The sequence below is a fragment of the Chelonia mydas genome, chromosome 1 (assembly GCF_015237465.2).
Source record: "Chelonia mydas isolate rCheMyd1 chromosome 1, rCheMyd1.pri.v2, whole genome shotgun sequence".
Taxonomy (NCBI): Eukaryota; Metazoa; Chordata; order Testudines; family Cheloniidae; genus Chelonia; species Chelonia mydas.
This window is the reverse complement of record NC_057849.1, coordinates 50,238,768-50,259,533: the sequence shown is the minus strand read 5'-3', so window position 1 is coordinate 50,259,533 and position 20,766 is coordinate 50,238,768. Positions and strand designations below refer to the sequence as shown.

Here is a 20,766-nt window from a genome sequence, read left to right as displayed (position 1 = left end):
TACAGGAAACATGTGCAAAGGGGTTATGATAACAACAAGTGGAGTTGTGACAGAAACATGCAAAGCAAGTGAAAACAAAAGTAACAGAAAATGACAATGGAACAAATGTCTAACAGAGAGCTTTTATCCAACATGACAAACTACTCCAAGTCCACTCTTATTCATCTTTCAGTTCCCGGTACTAGAAACTTCATTTTGTATCATAGGCAGAACTTACACTGGGGAGTGGTGAGAAATCCTTGCTGTCTGGCCCTGGTCTTAGCCTGAGCAAGTTGCTGCACCTGCTGATCAGTCTGTACTGATCCTGTCACTGGCAGCTAGGCTTTCCATGTGAGTTTAGTATGACTGTTTGCAAGTGCGCTACTTATTAGACATGATTAATCTTTAGCTCCATTTATTGAGACAGTGCTCATTCGCTCTCTCACTTTGGCTTTCTGGGCACTGCTGTGTGACTCATTTTGCTTTTTATTCTAATTAGATCTCATTTGCTGCTGGGCCTATTTAAATAATTTTTTTCTTTGCTAACTGAAGGACAGTAGGGACAGGGAAGAGGAAAGGAAGAGCCCACCTGATTTACTTGGCTACTTTTATTTCTTTTGCCTCCTCCACAGGCTAAACATATGTTTTTTCACAATCCTCTCTGGACTCAGGCAGACAGGAAAGGAGGCCCCATCTATCCTGAGTTAAGAACCATACTAACCAAGCCATTTCTGCATAACACAGCTCCTACCCCAGTGTAGATGGGGTCCTCAGTTTATGTAATCAAAAACCCCAAAACCTGACTCTTCTTTGCAGTGAGGAATAATTTCAAACAAGTATACATGGGTTGCAAACCATAAAGGTGGTGTTCAAGGGAACTTTCCTGTCTTTACCAAATATTCACTAAATAATATTTTTAAGCATCTGCTGTTATGGTACCTGGAACACTGAACAATCACTTAAAACATCATAAAAAGAACATAAAATTTAAGGAACGATATAAAAGCCAAACAATGTGCTCATTAAAATACAGATAATGGGGGTATTTTCCAGCTGTTAACAGCTACTGGAAAAAATGTTTTTTTACTATCTCATTTCCTCCCTCGGCATGCCTTACCCCGCATTCTCTGCAGTAGTGCTGCCAAGCCTTTTCTACCAACAGCATCTGCTAAGACATCTATACACCAGTTTTGAACACCTACTCCTGGTTGCCAAACTAAACAGCAAAAGGTTTCAAAATGTTTCAAAGCCTACAGGTCAATGGAGAAGTAACAATAACTGCAAGACATAGGAAAACTGAATACACAAGGGAATACTATATGTGAGTTGTAGAAATTCCAGCAAATAGAGAAAAAAAGAGTATTGACACTAGTTTTGTTTGTAGTTAAAAACCTATATGAATACAAGTTAAGGACAAGTGACAGTACACATTTATTGTGAACTCTATTTCCCTTGCTTTTGTAGGTTTATATAATAGCCGACATGTGCAGATTCAGAAAATACTTGTATGATGTGGAAATAATTTTGCAGATTAATTAGGGAATATTTTTTGGGGAAGTAAGATGAGGGAAATAGGGAGGAATACAGGGAATGGTTCTCAATTATTTGGACAATGATATTGTCTCCACAAACCTTTGGTGAAGGAGGCTAGTTATAACAATGACCTCTCTGAAGGGCGGGGAAACCTTGCAAGTTAAATAGTTTCTGAAGAGCTGGGCTGGGAAACCTTGCAAATCAAAGAGTTTATGAAGAACAGCCTTCATGCAATGTTGAGATAACAGAGATTTCAGACCGTGTGAACCAATGTCCACATTACAAGTCTAGAGATTTAAGACAGAAGTATGTTGTGGATCTACTACTGAAGCTGGCACTTTTCTGGTTGAGCGAGCCACAAGACATTCAGGTACAGGGACAGCAATTTTGTAGCTTCACTAGATGCATAAGTATTATCCACTTAGACAGCCTTTGGATCAAGATGACCTGAGTCACAGATGTTTCTGCAAAGACAAGTAGTCTGCTGAACTTTCTAAGATATTTAGTTCTGTCTAAGAAAAAGCCAATACTTCAAACATTCACAGTGTGTAATTTCATCCCACCAGTCCGCTAACAGGACTTTGGGGAAAAAACAAACAATGATATGGACTGAGGTGAAAATCCGATTCATTTTCTGGCAAAAAATTGGGGTTGAGATTTATGTACCACTTGTCTTTGTGGAATGTTGTATAAGGTGGTTAGCCGATGGTATCCTCAACTCCAAGATTCTCGTGGGTGAGGCAATGTCCATTAAGTGGTACAAAGAACAAGAACATCTGGGTTCAAAATGATTTTATTCATCCATGATTTTATTCATCATCAAATTCTAGTCCCAAAGGTTATTGGCTACCAGATTGGAGGGAACCAAAATTTGTTAAGCTCTTTATATTTTCCCTTCTGAGGATGACAGACACTATGGTTCTGAAGAAGTGCATCTGAAGAAGTGGGTTTTTTACCCAGGAAAGCTTATGCCCAAATAAATCTGTTAGTCTTTAAGGTGCCACCGGCCTCCTTGTTGTTTTTGTGGATACAGACCAACACGTCTACCCCTAATACTAGACACTATGGTTCTCTTTCACAAGGACATAGTAGGCAAAAATATCAACTAAGTAAATCTTTAGAGTAGCCAGGGATAACTTTGGTTACACCAGAGACAGGGGAAACCTATGATATTAGATCTGGACAGGAAACTATCCAGAGAAAACTTTTCAGACCAGTTCTATTTAGTAGCATAACACTTTCTGGACTCTATCAAGACTGCCTGGATCTCCTCAGGTAATCATAAAATGTCTTGTCCTAGAAACCCTGCAGCCATGCTGTCAGGTTAAGGAACCTGAGATCTGGATGTTTTTCTACTGACAGCAGATCTTGACACAGAAGAGAGTGAATGGATGATCTTTGGACAGAAACCAGCAACTCTGAAAATCATGCCAGCTTGACTAAAAATCATTCTGAGTCTGTCCTGCTAAACATTTCCTAAGTATTCTGGGGAGGAAAGAACCCAGAGAAAAAAAGCATAAAGGAGCCCTTTTTCACAGCATAAAATAGATGCATCTGATATACTGTGAAACTGTATCAGTTCTCAAGCAAAATGTGGAACACGTGTTCTGACTGGTAGAAAATGTGTTCATGTCCAAATGACCCACCTTGCAACTAACAAACATGCCACTGAAGATTTAAGTGACTGCTGACCTTCATCTTTCCAGCTCAGGATTTTGGCTATGTTTTGGGGAGAGGGGGCACTTTTCTCCATATACTGCATTCCAACAGACTAATTTTCTTCTGACACCACTGAAGCACCCAACCTCTCCCTTTTCTCCCTATTCTATTAAAGTGATACATGAGACCCACACTGTCTGAAAATCTGTGCTGGCTACTCTCTGATCTGTAGGAGAAAGTAATGCCCTGAACTCTAGCAAGTTATATGCAGAGATCTAATTCCTGAAGCTTCCAAAAACCATAGGCAATTAGAGTCTAAATTTTCATCCCAATTTCGATGAGAAGATATGTACCTATCGCCATTTGAGGAACCATCTGAGAGGACAGCCACTACAAGACATTCTCAGTCGAAGTCAACCACAGCATAGAGTCTTCCAGCTGCTAAAAGGGTAAGTTACCATATCTGAGATAAGAATCTTTGTTTTTTGTACCAGATGCACAAGAGTTGCTCCCACTAACTTGCAAAGGTGGTGACAAAAGGTACAGGCCACTATCCAGCCTACTGCTCTCAGATAAAATGTCACTGGGTCTTTTAGCTTGGACCACTTGGATGACATCATTTGGATGAGCTCACAGAACCTGACTTATCATAGAATCATAGAATATCAGGGTTGGAAGGGACCCCAGAAGGTCATCTAGTCCAACCCCCTGCTCGAAGCAGGACCAAGTCCCAGTTAAATCATCCCAGCCAGGGCTTTGTCAAGCCTGACCTTAAAAACCTCTAAGGAAGGAGATTCTACCACCTCCCTAGGTAACGCATTCCAGTGTTTCACCACCCTCTTAGTGAAAAAGTTTTTCCTAATATCCAATCTAAACCTCCCCCATTGCAACTTGAGACCATTACTCCTCGTTCTGTCATCTGCTACCATTGAGAACAGTCTAGAGCCATCCTCTTTGGAACCCCCTTTCAGGTAGTTGAAAGCAGCTATCAAATCCCCCCTCATTCTTCTCTTCTGCAGACTAAACAATCCCAGCTCCCTCAGCTTCTCCTCATAAGTCATGTGCTCTAGACCCCTAATCATTTTTGTTGCCCTTCGCTGGGCTCTCTCCAATTTATCCACATCCTTCTTGTAGTGTGCGGCCCAAAACTGGACACAGTACTCCAGATGAGGCCTCATCAGTGTCGAATAGAGGGGAACGATCACGTCCCTCGATCTGCTCGCTATGCCCCTACTTATACATCCCAAAATGCCATTGGCCTTCTTGGCAACAAGGGCACACTGCTGACTCATATCCACCTTCTCGTCCACTGTCACCCCTAGGTCCTTTTCTGCAGAACTGCTGCCTAGCCATTCGGTCCCTAGTCTGTAGCGGTGCATTGGATTCTTCCATCCTAAGTGTAGGACCCTGCACTTATCCTTATTGAACCTCATCAGATTTCTTTTGGCCCAATCCTCCAATTTGTCTAGGTCCTTCTGTATCCTATCCCTCCCCTCCAGCGTATCTACCACTCCTCCCAGTTTAGTATCATCCGCAAATTTGCTGAGAGTGCAATCCACACCATCCTCCAGATCATTTATGAAGATATTGAACAAAACCGGCCCCAGGACCGACCCCTGGGGCACTCCACTTGACACCGGCTGCCAACTAGACATGGAGCCATTGATCACTACCCGTTGAGCCCGACAATCTAGCCAGCTTTCTACCCACCTTATAGTGCATTCATCCAGCCCATACTTCCTTAACTTGCTGACAAGAATACTGTGGGAGACCATGTCAAAAGCTTTGCTAAAGTCAAGAAACAATACATCCACTGCTTTCCCTTCATCCACAGAACCAGTAATCTCATCTTAGAAGGCGATTAGATTAGTTAGGCATGACCTTCCCTTGGTGAATCCATGCTGACTGTTCCTGATCACTTTCCTCTCATGCAAGTGCTTCAGGATTGATTCCTTGAGGACCTGCTCCATGATTTTTCCAGGGACTGAGGTGAGGCTGACTGGCCTGTAGTTCCCAGGATCCTCCTTCTTCCCTTTTTTAAAGATTGGCACTACATTAGCCTTTTTCCAGTCATCTGGGACTTCCCCCGTTCGCCACGAGTTTTCAAAGATAATGGCCAAGGGCTCTGCAATCACAGCCGCCAATTCCTTCAGCACTCTCGGATGCAACTCGTCCGGCCCCATGGACTTGTGCACGTCCAGCTTTTCTAAATAGTCCCTAACCACCTCTATCTCCACAGAGGGCTGGCCATCTCTTCCCCATTTTGTGATGCCCAGCACAGCACTCTGGGAGCTGACCTTGTTAGTGAAAACAGAGGCAAAAAAAGCATTGAGTACATTAGCTTTTTCCACATCCTCTGTCACTAGGTTGCCTCCCTCATTCAGTAAGGGGCCCACACTTTCCTTGGCTTTCTTCTTGTTGCCAACATACCTGAAGAAACCCTTCTTGTTACTCTTGACATCTCTTGCTAGCTGCAGCTCCAGGTGCGATTTGGCCCTCCTGATATCTTTCCTACATGCCCAAGCAATATTTTTATACTCTTCCCTGGTCATATGTCCAACCTTCCACTTCTTGTAAGCTCCTTTTTTATGTTTAAGATCCGCCAGGATTTCACCATTAAGCCAAGGTGGTCGCCTGCCATATTTACTATTCTTTCGACTCATCGGGATGGTTTGTCCCTGTAACCTCAACAGGGATTCCTTGAAATACAGCCAGCTCTCCTGGACTCCCTTCCCCTTCATGTTAGTCCCCCAGGGGATCCTGGCCATCTGTTCCCTGAGGGAGTCGAAGTCTGCTTTCCTGAAGTCCAGGGTCCGTATCCTGCTGCTTACCTTTCTTCCCTGCGTCAGGATCCTGAACTCAACCAACTCATGGTCAACCTAACTTGAGCTAGGACAGAGCCCTTGTAGGTTCTAGGGTGGTCTCTATAAAAGTCAGAACCAAAGTTGAGGCCAAGATAGATTTCTTTGCTTACTTGCAGATTAAGAGATATGAATAGGGGAGCTCATATGATTGAAGTGAATTACTATGCTCTAAGATTGAGGTCTTTTGAGTCAGTTGCCCAGATACAAACACACTGGAAGGATCTAACAATGTAGATGAGCTGCAATCCTAGGTGAGCACTTGGTGAATACCTTGGGGGCTGCTGTCAACCCAAAAAGTACTATCTTGTGGGGGCAGTGGTCATGACCCACAATGAACCTGAAGCACTTCCTGTGCCTTATTGAAAATTTACATGCTAAGGGACAACTAATGTCATCATCTGAACATCGCTCAGTGAAGTCCCAGATTGTACAACAATGGAAACAGTGACTCCCTCCAGATGCACTTTAAGAGACTCATAGGCTCAGCACTCTGAATTTGCCATGGCTGAAGATATGTCCTGACCAAAAAGTGACTTCCTAGTTCACATTATGCAGAACAACATGATTGACATCATCCTCCTGCAAGAAACTGAACTGCGGCCTTAGACGGAGAACAGTGAACAGCTCGGTGAACAGTGGAGAGGCTAACAGAGGGAGTTTCCCTGGGATCTGTCCAAGAGGAGGTACATTAAGTGCTGCATTAGGGGGGCTGTGTTGGTGAGTATCTGAGTGTCTGTTGAGGGGACAGTTTGTCAGTTTGACCAGGTGCCTGATTGTTTGAAAAGTATGAATTGGGAGTGCTTTGTTCCAGGTGAGCCTTGAGTGGGCCTGACTGTTATAAAAAGGCAGTCAGCTGCAAACCAGCTGAGCAGAGAACAGCAGAGAGGCTAACAGAAGGAGTTTGCCTGGGGAAAGCCCACTGAGGCTTTCATCTTGCAGGCTTCTCTGAGTAGTTACAACACCACCTGAGGAAGCTCTTAGAAAGAAGGTAATATGCATGGTGAGTGTTCAGCTGTTGTGACCTGCACAGGATGTGACATGTTTGTCTTTCTTCCACAGGACAGAAGCAACTTTGTCTGTACAAAGTGCAAGCTGGTCTCCATATTGGAAGAGAAGGTTCAAGGTCTGGAAAAACAAGTATCGACCCTGCGTTGCATAAGAGAAACTGAAGATTTCCTGGACAGACGTCAGAATATGCTTCTACAGGCACAACATTCTGAAGATTCAGAGCAGGCTGCGCAGCGGGGACAGAAGGATGGTGAAGAAATTTGGCAGCATGTGACCTCCAGAAGAAAGGGGAGCGTCCATGTACCAGCAATGCAGATACAGGTAAGCAACCATTTTCATGTTCTCTCCACAGGTACTAATGCGGAGAGTGGACTAGATGATACATCTGAGGGAAGGGAGCAGAAGGAGACTCCGCGGATTGGAAGGCATGAGATGCATTGTCTTAGGGAAGGGAGTTCCACGACCACTGCTCCCAAGAGAAGGAGGCGGGTGGTGGTGGTCAGGGACTCCCTCCTCAGGGGGACTGAGTCATCTATCTGCCACCCTGACCAGGAAAACCGAGAAGTCTGCTGCTTGCCAGGAGCTAGGATTCACGATGTGACGGAGAGACTGCCGAGACTCATCGAGCCCTCGGATCGCTACCCCTTCCTACTTCTCCATGTGGGCACCAATGATACTGCCAAGAATGACCTTGAGCGGATCACTGCAGACTACATGGCTCTGGGAAGAAGGATAAAGGAGTTTGAGGCGCAAGTGGTGTTCTTGTCCATCCTCCCTGTGCAAGGAAAAGGCCTGGGTAGAGACCGTCGAATCATGGAAGTCAACAAATGGCTACACAGGTGGTGTCGGAGAAAAGGCTTTGGATTCTTTAACTACAGGACGGTGTTCCAAGAAGGAGGAGTGCTAGGCAGAGACGGGCTCCACCTAACGAAGAGGGGGAAGAGCATCTTCGCAAGTAGGCTGGCTAACTTAGTGAGGAGGGCTTTAAACTAGGTTCACCGGGGGAAGGAGACCAAAGCTCTCAGGTAAGTGGGGAAGTGGGATACCAGGAGGAAGCACAAGCAGGAGAGCTCCTGCCTCATACTGAGAAAGCGGGATGATCAGCGAGTTATCTTAAGTGCCTATACACAAATGCAAGAAGTCTGGGAAACAAGCAGGGAGAACTGGAAGTCCTGGCACAGTCAAGGAATTATGATGTGATTGGAATAACAGAGACTTGGTGGGGTAACTCACATGGCTGGAGTATTGTCATGGATGGATATAAACTGTTCAGGAAGGACATGCAGGGCAGAAAAGATGGGAGAGTTGCATTGTATGTAAGAGAGCAGTATGACTGCTCAGAGCTCCGGTATGAAACTGCAGAAAAACCTGAGTGTCTCTGGATTAAGTTTAGAAGTGTGAGCAACAAGGGTGATGTCCTGGTGGGAGTTTGCGATAGACCACCAGACCAGGGGTATGCGGTGGATGAGGCTTTGTTCCGGCAACTAATGAAAGTTACTAGACCGCAGACTCTGGCTCTCATGGGAGACTTCAATCACCCCGATATCTGCTGGGAGAACAATACAGCGGTGCACAGACAATCCAAGAAGTTTTCAAAAGTGTAGGGGACAATTTCCTGGTGCAAGTGCTGAAGGAACCAACTGGGGGAGAGCTCTTCTTGACCTACTACTGACAAACGGGGAAGAATTAGTAGGGGAAGCAAAAGTGGATGAGAATCTGGGAGGCAGTGAACATGAGATGGTCGAGTTCAGAATCCTGACACAAGGAAGAAAGGAGAGCAGCAGAATACGGACCCTGGACTTCAGAAAGCAGACTTTGACTCCCTGAGGGAACTGATGGGCAGGATCCCCTGGGAGAATAACATGAAGGGGAAAGGAGTCCAGGAGAGCTGGCTGTATTTTAAAGAATCCTTATTGAGGTTACTGGAACAAACCATCTCAATATGTAGAAAGAATAGTAAATATGGCAGGCGACCAGCTTGGCTTAACAGTGAAATCCTTGCCGATCTTAAACACAAAAAAGAAGCTTACAAGAAGTAGAAGATTAGACAAATGACCAGGCAGGAGTATAAAAATATTGCTCAGGCATGCAGGAGTAAAATCAGGAAGGCCAAATCGCACTTGGAGTTGCAGCTAGCAAGAGATGTTAAGAGTAACAAGAAGGGTTTCTTCAGATATGTTAGGAACAAGAAGAAAGTCAAGGAAAGTGGGCCCCTTACTGAATGAGGGAGGCAACATAGTGACAGAGGATGTGGAAAAAGCTAATGTACTCAATGCTTTTTCCCCCCCTGTCTTCACGAACAAGGTCAGCTCCAAGACTCCTGAACTGGGCAGCACAGTATGGGGAGGAGGTGACCAGCCCTCTGTGGAGAAAGAAGTGGATCAGGACTATTTAGAAAAGCTGGAAGAGCACAAGTTCATGGGGCCGGATGTGCTGCATCTGAGGGTGCTAAAGGAGTTGGCGGATGTGATTGCAGGGCCATTGACCATTATCTTTGAAAACTCAAGGTGATCGGGGAGGTCCCTGACGACTGGAAAAAGGCTAACGTAGTACTCATCTTTAAAAAAGGGAAGGAGGGGGATCCGGGGAACTACAGGCCAGTCAGCCTCACCTCAATCCCTGAACAAATCACGGAGCAGGTCCTCAAGGAAATCAATTCTGAACCATTTAGATGAGAGGAAAGTGATCAGGAACAGTTAGCATGGATTCATCAAGGGCAAGTCATGCCTGACTAATCTAATTTCCTTCTATGACGAGATAACTGCTCTGTGGATGAAGGAAAAGCAGTGGACATGTTATTCCTTGACTTTAGCAAAGCTTTTGATATGGCCTCCCACAGTATTCTTGCCAGCAAGTTAAAGAAGTATGGGCTGGATAAATGGACTATAAGGTGGATAGAGAGATGGCTAGATCGTTGGGCTCAACAGGCAGTGATCAATGGCTCCATGTCTAGTTGGCAGCTGGTATCAAGTGGAGTGCCACAAGGGTTGGTCCTGGGGCCGGTTTTGTTCAATATCTTCATTAATGATCTGGAGGATGGTGTGGATTACACCCTCAGCAAGTTTGCAGATGACACTAAACTGGGAGGAGAGGTAGATACACTGGAGGGTAGGGATAGGATACAGAGAGACCTAGACAAATTAGAGGATTGGGCCAAAGAAATCTGATGAGGTTCAACAAGGACAAGTGCAGAGTCCTGCACTTAGGACGGAAGAATCCCATGCACCGCTACAGACTAGGGACCAAATGGCTCGGCAGCAGTTCTGCAGAAAAGGACCTAGGGGTTACAGTGGACGAGAAGCTGGATATGAGTCAACAGTGTGCCCTTGTTGCCAAGAAGGCCAATGGCATTTTGGGATGTGTAAGTAGGGCATAGTGAGCAGATCGAGGGACATGATCGTTCCCCTCTATTCGACATTGGTGAGGCCTCATCTGGAGTACTGTGTCCAGTTTTGGGCCCCACACTACAAGAAGGATGTGGATAAATTGGAGAGAGTCCAGTGAAGGGTAACAAAAATGATTAGGGGTCTGGAACACATGACTTATGAGGAGAGGCTGAGGGAACTGGGATTGTTTAGTCTGCGGAAGAGAAGAATGAGGGGGGATTTGATAGTTGCTTTCAACTACCTGAAAGGGGGTTCCAAAGAGGATGGATCTAGACTGTTCTCAGTGGTAGCAGATGACAGAACAAGCAGTAATGGTCTCAAGTTGCAGTGGGGGAGGTTTAGGTCGGATATTAGGAAAAACTTTTTCACTAGGAGGGTGGTGAAACACTGGAATGCTTTACCTAAGGAGGTGGTGGTGGAATCTCCTTCCTTAGAAGTTTTTAAGGTCAGGCTTGACAAAGCCCTGGCTGGGATGATTTAGTTGGAGATTGGTCCTGCTTTGAGCAGGGGGTTAGACTAGGTGACCTCCTGAGGTCCCTTCCAAACCTGATATTCTATGATTCTATGAAAGGTGGATTGCTTATAAGCAGCCAGTGTTTCTTCCTGAATTACTAATGTTCCAGCCCTGAAGAGCCCTGACATAATTCCAACTATAGTGATAGAACATGCTGCTAATATCTCACAAAACTTTCAACACAATTATAACAATAGGCTGGCAAAGAATGAACTCTTAACATACTCAGTGTAAGGCCTGGTTAAATCCAATATATATGTTCAATAAATATATGACTTTAACAAATGAGACAAACTTACTGCCCATTCCTGAAGGCAAAATTATTATTGTAATGTACAGTAGAGGAGACATGATGGATATAAAAAAAGCCTCCTCTTAAATATTTTGATTTACTCTGTATGTCCACCCATCCGCTCTATTTTAAGAATCTATACTTTTTTTTTTTTTTTACACTCTTGCTACTTATATTTTATCTCAAGAACCATACTGCATATAAATGGCAAAACTAATCTTTTCTATGTTTGCTACCTGTCTTTATTTCAAGTGCCATATTTTGTACAAACAACAATATTAATCTTGTTTATATATCCTTTTTATTGCATAAAATTTAATATTTTTTTTAAAATTGTCTGTATTGCTCTGTATGTTTTGATTTGCAAGCAGATGTGGCTAAAAATGAAATATCCTAATGCCTGCTATATAAAAAGGTGCTATAAATGCGGAACAAGAAGATAATGAGGAAACAGGATTCAAATATATTTTAGGGTTTATTTTGCAGCACTTCTGAATTAACAGCATACAATTCCTTTTATAAAGGGTGGATAAGTATGCCAGTTATGTCACAACTAAGATTATTAAATTAGCACACTGAAGTGACAAAAAGCTCACTGAATGATCCTGAAATAAAAAAGATTTTATATATATATATTTATTTATTTTTGGCAATAATGGGGAAACTTTATGGGAAGAAAAATACTGAAATTCAGGTTAGAAACATTTGAATTTGAAATGAATTATTGAAGTCATAAACTATAAAGATTCATAAATGAGGGACTGAGACATACAGAACTTTATCTAATAGATCACCATTTCTCAAATGCGTCCACCAGGGGCTTTTCTTGTGGCCACAGGCTCCTGGGCAGTGATAGGGCCGGGGGGGGGGGCGGTGCGGGGGAAGCAGCAGCTCCTCACCTGGGGCCGCCAGAAGGGGTTGGGCCCTGGCTGCCTCTGGAGTCACAAATGCCAGAGGAACAGACAGCTGGTGTGAGTTCCCTACCTTCCTGGAGCCTGTGGGGCGGCAGACTCTGGGCACACAGCAGCGAGCTCCAGGTTTCGGTGCCAGCCCCAGGCTCACCACCCCCCACATTGCCCCGGCATCCGCTGCCGTCCCTAGTCCCCCATCCATCTCCCCATTGCTCCAGCCCCTGCTGCCGTCCTACCCACCTCCCCATCCAGGGCTTAATTTCTCCCCGGCTTGCTGGGGCTGAGCAAGTCTCTGCTGTGAAAAGCAATATTTGTATGTTTGTTAATATGACTTTTCAGTGTCTCCCAGCTAGCTTACTAACTAGCAAGTCTTAATTATAAAAAAGCGCAAAAGAAACAACAAAAAAGACAAGAACATGCAAAGCACCTTATTTGTGTTGCGATTCCATTTTGGTTCAGTAAAAAATAAGAGACAACTGTACATTATTTTTATTATTGCGTCTGCAGACAAAACCCCACATAAATAAATAAAAATGATTTGGACATGCATATGTGCATGTTTCTTTGTTTTTGCTAAAGTTAATTAAGTATTTTAGGAAAAATTGTCAGAGCGGCCACCAGAAAGAATTGGTGACCACACTCCGAGGCCACCAAACATTGTTTGTGAGAATGCTTGATTGAAGGGTTTAACATTGTAAAGCACTTGGAACATGAAAAGCACCATATAAGTGCTAAGTATTCTTAGTGAACTAGGAAGTCATCCTATTCCTCATATTTTATCAGAAGTAGTCACAGAATTAATTACTATTTTTTTCTTTGTATTTATCATTCTTTTTACTCTTTGGATTTTTATCAGAGTGACACAGAGAGCACGATCATCAGATAAAGTATGGTTGTATCCATTCACTTTTTGCACTTCCACCGTAATGTGCACACAAGTTGGGAAATTCACATGCACGCTTGGCTACAAATGTACCTATTTAACTTTGTACATATGCAAATCCCTTACATTTGAAAAACATAGAAAATATGCATATGCATGGACTATCTGAAAAACCAGCCTGTATCACAAAACATTTGCTGTGACTGCAGAAACTGTCTCTCTCCAGAATAGCACAGTACAGCAATCAACAACATACAAAATAAAACTTTACATTATATACAATATAAAGGTTTACATACAAACAAAAAGTGAAAGAAAAAAGAAGAAAAGGAAAGGAAGAAAAGGTAGGAGGTGTGAGGAAAGGGGGCATAAAAAAAGTAGTACTAAAGATTTAATTTATTCCCTGTATGCAATATCTTTAGAATAGGTCTGATTTGTTTTCATAACTAAAGGAGGTATTGTTGCAGCAAGAAGAAAAAGAATAAGCCCAAACCAAAAACATTCAAAACTTCCTTCTCATCTCTCTCTACCTTAACACTAATTTTTTGTTTACCTACTATTAATTAATTTACTTAGGTGTCACTGAAATGAACAAATGGTAGAGGAAGTGGGAAAGATATTTCCTAAAGAAAATGTAGCCAGGAAGAAAGCCTTGTCTTAAGGGTATCCTCATCAGGTGACAGTCTGATCTCCATGTAACCTGAGGCGTATGCTTATTTACCAACAATTACATCACGGTTAGTTATTTAATTACATTACATTAAATAAGGACACCCAAACAGGTTAGGAGATGATGTTAATATTACCTTTGTAAAATGAGTGGGCAAAGCTCTGCTCAGGAATTAACTTGGCAAGGAATCCATGGTTCAAACTTGGGTGAGGGATAGATGGTATGACCACAACTGTGGAGAAAATCATGGAATCAACTGTGAGCCAGCTAATAATCGCCTGTGATCTGATCCACTGTGGATCCATGGCAGAAGTCCTATCTCATTGAAACATGCAACTATGGAACTATTAACAAAAATGCATTTCTGAAGGAAGGAAACAAGTTATGTATCAAGAGATAGGAAACATCAGACCAATTAGTAGGGAATCATAAGAAGAACATTTATAGGGAAAAAGACACGTATATAAGACAAAAATGGCTGAAATAGTTAATTGAAACAAGCAGTTTCCTACTCCAGCACCACAACATATGACTAGGAAGGACACATTAAATACAACATAAAATTACGGTTTCTCATAGCTGACCATTTAAATATAAGTTTATTAAATGAAAACAGCCAATGAGGACACGGATTTTTTTTAAAAAAGCTTAGCATACAAAGGTAGAAAGTAAGCAAGCTAAGATATAACAATGAATTAGATCAAATGAATAAAAGGGCTGTCAATATATAGGGCTGTCAATTAATTCCAGTTAACTCAAGTTTTAATGCAAAACAAATTAACTAGATTAAAAAAAAAGTTGTGATTAATTGCAGTTTTAATCACACTGTTAAACCATAACAGAATTCCAATTTAAATTTATTATAAATATTTTGGAAGTTTTTCTACGTTTTCAAATAGATTGATTTCAACCACAACACAGAATATAAAGTGTACAGTGCTCACTTTATAAAATTTTTGCATTACAAATATTTGCACCGTAAACAAAAAAAAACAGTACAACCTACAAGTCAACGCATGAAGGGACATATGAATATTTAGCATGTCTGGCACCTTGCAATGATCGCTACAACAATGCCATGCAAACACCTGTTCTCCCTTTCACGTGACACTGTAAAAAAGAAGCGGGCAGCAATATTTCCTGAAAATGTAAACAAACTTGTTTGTCTTAGCGATTGGCTGAACAAGAAGTAGGACTCAGTGGACTTGTAAAACTTTAGAGACTACATTGTTTTGTTTTTGAGTGCAGTTATGAAGAAATAATTCTACATTTGTAAGTTTCACTATCATGATAAAGAGATTGCACTACAGTACCTGTATGATGTAAATTGAAAATACTACTACTTCTGTTCATCTTTTTTATAGTGCAAATATTTGTAATAAAATAATATAAAGTGAGCAATATACATTTTGTATTCTGTGTTGTAATTGAAATCAATATATCTGAAAATGTAGAAAACATCCAAATATTTATAATATATTTAAATTGGTTTTCTATTATTGTTTGAAAGTGTGGTTAAAACTGATTAACCACGACTATTTTTTTTAATCTCACTATTAATTGCAACTTTTTAAATCATTTGACAGCCCTAAATAAAAGCAAATAGGACATGAATTTAAATTACATTATACGTGATATGTAAATCAGCAGTTCCAGAAACTAAGACAGCAAATCAAATTCAGTACAAGAAGCAACATGTTCATGAAAAACAACACGCAGAGATTTGGCCACTGATTTCTAATCACTCTTTTCCAATATATTTATATGGCTGTTCTGAGAGAGAAAACAGAGCACAGTCATAAACCAATCCGCTTAAATAAGCCATTGGACTGGCAGACTGAACATTACAAACAGTGGAGGAACGTATTTGGATACTAAACTCTTGGCAGGTTCTGCAGTTGACAGATAGTATCCCCAAAGACTGGGATATCAGTTGCCAGGAAAAAATAAGAATTCACACTAATCAGGTAAAGAATGCAATAAAGGCAACAATTCTGGTATATTAGACTTCCAGGAGCTTTTCAATGCAGACCCAAACTAGAAAGACAGCAGGACTCAAGAGAGTTAATAGTCCTTGCTATATTAGCTTTTCACAAGACTACGTTTAAACAGAAGTAACTTCAACTAGGGAGCTAGCTGTATTTGCTGATTACAAACTTCAGACAGTGCATTTAGAGTCAGAGATAGCTGCTCACAGTAGACAAACGGCAATTTTTAGGTTTACTTTGACAGTTTAATATCTTGTCCTTTCAAAACTTTAAATTCACAAGGCATCTCCTTCGTTGAATGTACATATAAATTTAAAAATGGATGCATAAATACAGAATAAGCAAATGAAAGTAAGTTAAACCCAATAAGCAGAAGCTCATAATTTAAATCTAACTTATTAACAACCAACATATTAAAGAAGCTTGGAGAAACTAAAGAACAACAAAATAGTCTCATTAGCCATCACACCTTTCAGACAATTTAAAAGAGTTTTTGTAGTCAAATATTTACCATTTCAAGGAAATTCTGAAAAACAAAATGAAAAATAAGTGGGGAAAATAGATGTACCTGTACTTGTTGGAGAATTTATTTCTTGTCTGATATTTCTACCTGCCTGGCTCCCACATCTTGCAGTCTCCCGTTGAGGTTCTAGTATATCACGGTACTTGGAGACCATCAGCACAGAAATAAAGTAAACTACTGCCAAAGCCAAAAATTGAGCCTGTTTGCTATCATCCTGAGTGAGAGAAAAAGGAACACATGTATCATACTTGATACTTACATGGAACTTTTAAATCAAGATAATCAATATGTTTTAGAAAAATCAACCTTTTTAGGTGTTATACTTGCTTACAATTCAATTCTTGAATTACCTATACACTAATTGGAATGTTAAAATCAGTGGTTATAACAGGAAGGATAGTGTGGGCAAAAGAGGAGGGGGAATAGCCCTCTGTGTCAAAAATAGCATTATCTGTTTCTGATGCACTCAGAACAAAATGATCTTGAATGCTTACGAATCAATGTCTTAACAGATAGACACCAAATAATACGCCATCTTGTGCTTTGCTACAGACCACCAAACCACACTAGGGAACAGGATGACCGTCAATTTACATACCAATCTACAACATGTAGAAAAAAAACGTGTAATCATAGGGGACTTCAATTTGTGTGCCATATGCTGGCAGTCTCATGCTGCCAGTCTCACGCTGCCAGTACTAGATCATCCTTTGAATTTGTAAAACTTATAGGTGACAATTTCCTAACTCGAAAAGTGTTGAAACCAACACAAAGGAATCCTTTATTAGACCTTCTTCTAACAGGAAAATAGTAACTGATCACAGAACTAAAAATTAAAGTTAGCTCAAGTACAAGTGATCATGACTTGATCACATTACAATGTGAAAGAAGACTCAAGTCCAAATCAGTAATATGTATACGCTTGATGTGTTAAAGCCAGTTTCACAAAGCTGAAAACAATTATGAGCCAAAATCAGCTAGGAGTGTTTCTCCATCACGGATAATTTTTAAATCAAGATTAAATATTTTCTAAAAAGATATACTCTAGCAATTAATCTGGGAGTTCTATGGCCTGTGACATACAGAAGGTCAGACTAGATGATCACAATTGTCCCTTCTGGCTTTGGAAATCTATGAATCAATGAACGGATAAGCCTAAACACAGAAAGGTTAAGTGACTTGCCCAAGATCTCACAACAAACAAGTGGCAAAGTCAGCAATAGAACTGAAGAGTCAGAATTCCCAGTCACTTGCTCTTACTTCCAGACCACACTATAAATTTATAGCATAAAATGAGTGAAGATATTATATTTATTTCTGTGCCATTTACGGATGCAGCAACTATTCTGAGAAGTCTACATCAGCATTTGTGGTTCAGCATGCATTCCCCTATAATACTGCCAGAAGGGATACTAAAGTCAGTTAGCATAGATGGGTTATATAAAGCTACTCAGCACCATCACAGAACTGGATCTTATATGATTATAAATGTTGCATCAATAAGGAGATGCAACATTTCACCCCAGAGGTTGCTGCATTTCAGAGGTTGTTGAAGTTTTCCTTGCATGTAGTTTGCATATCAGTTTCAGCTTGTAAAGTGCAATGAAATTATATAAGGCATCTTTCTTACCAAATAAGATCACTTTTATTAAACACTTCATTTTGTAAGAAAAAGGAGAAAGACAAATTATGTAGAATTTGGCAGATTTCTTCCCCCAAAATATGGAAAGCATTTTTTGGAGGTAAACACAGATTTTAAGTCCATCCAGCTTCCAAGGCTGTCCTTTTTTAAAATGAAAGTTGTAACATTAATCTTTCTTTTAACTATTAGTGCATATATTACAAAAAGAAAAACCACAGTCCATATTACTCACCACATCACGGAAAACAACTGCTCGCAGACGATTAATGTCAACATCCTGAAGAAGTCTATCAGGATCCTTTATTGGGGAAAGGTTACCAGGAACATTTTCCAATGGTGTCTAAAAATGTAAAATTATTTTTCCAAACTGTACAGATATTTTCATTCAATGCATTTATTTGATCCCCAATAAATATATTAAATACATTAGTACTATCTTGAAGACAAAAAAGGCAACATTCAATTACTGGTTCTACAAACACAGTGATGCTTATTTTAATGCATTTGTACTGAATAGTCAAATACATAATTGTTTATGGTCTTCAAAAGCAATGTTTTAATCCTACTAGACAAATACACCACTCTCTAGTAGTTAGCATATTTACTGTACCCAGAGGAGACTAATTTTTTTGTACTATTAATAAGAAGTATTTCCTATGCATGTGATAGGCTGAAAATGTGTTTGTATAATTGAAAATAACTTAGAAAATTCAGCCTCATTCTATTTTATACAAGGAATTATTATTAGAGTCCCATGCAGGCCATGCATGTTCAGTATTCTACTTACAGTAATGTGACCTGTTTTCTTTAAACAATAAACACTGCAATCCAAATAATAATTAACATATAGAAGTGTTCTATTTCTACTGTCCAATGTTTGTCTTGTGCTGAGTTTGGCAAAATTGCTAGAATATATTTTTGGTATGGTTTTATAAAATAATCTAGTAATATTTGGGGTAAACATATTTGTGGATATAAGTCTTATCTGAACTGTATTTTGTGGCAAGAGACTATATTGTGAAAGTAGTAATGAGATTATCATAAGTAAATTTGGGCTGCATATACCAAAGCATCATCTTTGAGTCCAGGGATGGTCTCTGTACATTTAGTTTAGGGCCCTTCAACCCCCAAAACTGTGAACAAATTGGAGAATATTCAGAAATGAGCAACTTAAATAATGACACCAAAGTGACTGAAATGTAAGTGACAAACAAATTTAGACCCCATTCTTGGAGTCATATCCACAAAGACAGACCACGATTTACACACAGAGCCCTACTGAAGTTAATGGGATTCTACAAGGATCTAAGAGTCCACCCACAAAGATCTGATTGCAGGCTTTGGCCATGCATCTCATGAGGCGTTAGAAATCAAAGAAATATGTATAGATAGGTCAAATTGCAATACGGTGGGGGAGCAGATGTGCTCTCTGGAGCAGAAGTAGGAGAGAGAGTAAAGTGTGGAGAACAGTTCTATTCACACCATTAAATTAACTATTTTCTTCCTTTTAATTTTTTTCTTGTTTCAATGAAAAAGAAAAGGTTTTCTTTTGAGAACCAGGAAATGGGTGACAATTCAGCTTCTGTTTTAAAAGAAATCTAGAAATTAACTACAATCATCTCCTGCTCATTTTAAGCACTGGTACAATCTATGTAAACAACATTAGATTACCTTGGTCATTGATGTTGCAGTGACACCCTGAAGAGTGTCCTGAGTTTTACTGCTGATTAGTGAAGATTTGTTCACCCTCTCTCTCTGTCTTTGTCGACATTCTAAACAGTTTCTCACAGCAACACAACAAACTGAAAAAAAAAGATGTAATTGAACATTATCATTAGGTGATTACAGTGTTACCATTTAATGATGTGCCTATAGCTCTAAAGAATGATTATGTCCCAGTAGCAATTGTATAAATAAATACGCATCACAAATCTCTTAAATTATATTCTGGTGATACTGAGAAAATATTATGGTGACTTTTCCAGTTTCACTCTGTTTTTAGTTAATCAGGTTCCTTAATTTTATGACTAGCTGTCTTAAACAAGGCTCGTATATAAGGCTACAAGAAGTTTGAAAAAGGCAAAATATTCCCCTGTAACTGGAGTTCTTAGATTATGATCATATTTGTCCCTGTTGAGCCACTCTTTTTGGAAGCATACTCCTTAGTGTTGCCAAAGCCAACCTTAACATTTTTTGTGGCTAAAAGACAGAAAACAAAAGGTAGGAATCAATGGTTACTTTCTGTCACGTCAGAGATTAGCAACAGACTGCCACAAGGTTCCACATGAGGACTGACAATAGTAATTATCAGTGATCTGAAAAGGTGGGAGAAGTGTTGTGGCAAAACAGCCTTAGAGGTTTTTTAAGACCCGGCTTGACAAAGCCTTGGCTGGGATGATTTAGTTGGGGTTTGTCCTGCTTTGAGCAGGGGATTGGACTAGATGACCTCCTAAAGTCTCTTCCAACCCTGATATTCTATAATTCTATGAAAATTTGCAGCTGACAAAAATTATTCAGCTCAGTCAAGAACTGAGAAGACTATGAGGAATTTAAGAGGGACTTAGCCAGACTAGATAAACAACATGCAATATGATGGCAGATGGAATTCAACATTGACAACTTAAAGCAATGCACAACAAACAGAATAATTTGAACTACCCTTGCTGCTTCTAAGGTCCTACATTAATTGCAGCAATTTAGCAAAAAGTGTTGGGCATCACTGTGGACAGCTCAGTGACTTTCTGCTCAATGCACAGCAGCAGAAAAAAATCCTCCCCAAAACCAAAAAAATAATTATATAAATGTAGACTGCATAAGGAATAGCATGGAGAATAACACAGAAAATATTATAATGCTCTTATACAAATCAATAGTACAACCTCGCCTAGAAGAGTGCGCTCAGTCTTGGTCACCA

At 40.5% G+C, this 20,766-nt stretch overlaps 1 protein-coding gene across 7 annotated transcripts in view; it reads right to left on the bottom strand.

Annotated features, from left to right (window-relative positions):
• The window catches only part of NBEA (neurobeachin), an 837,833-nt gene that overhangs the window by 461,128 nt on the left and 355,939 nt on the right, over positions 1–20,766 (bottom strand). For 5 of the 7 annotated variants that reach the window (XM_027833036.3, XM_043531828.1, XM_007070883.4 and 2 more), the window contains 4 exons: positions 19,524–19,654; positions 18,085–18,192; positions 16,256–16,424; positions 13,836–13,931 (listed from right to left, as the gene is read on the bottom strand). In XM_027833036.3, coding sequence (XP_027688837.2) covers positions 13,836–13,931; positions 16,256–16,424; positions 18,085–18,192; positions 19,524–19,654 — 504 coding nt within the window. The remainder of the gene's footprint in view (positions 1–13,835; positions 13,932–16,255; positions 16,425–18,084; positions 18,193–19,523; positions 19,655–20,766) is intronic. The other 2 variants (XM_043531837.1, XM_027833037.3) reach the window with 1 other exon arrangement.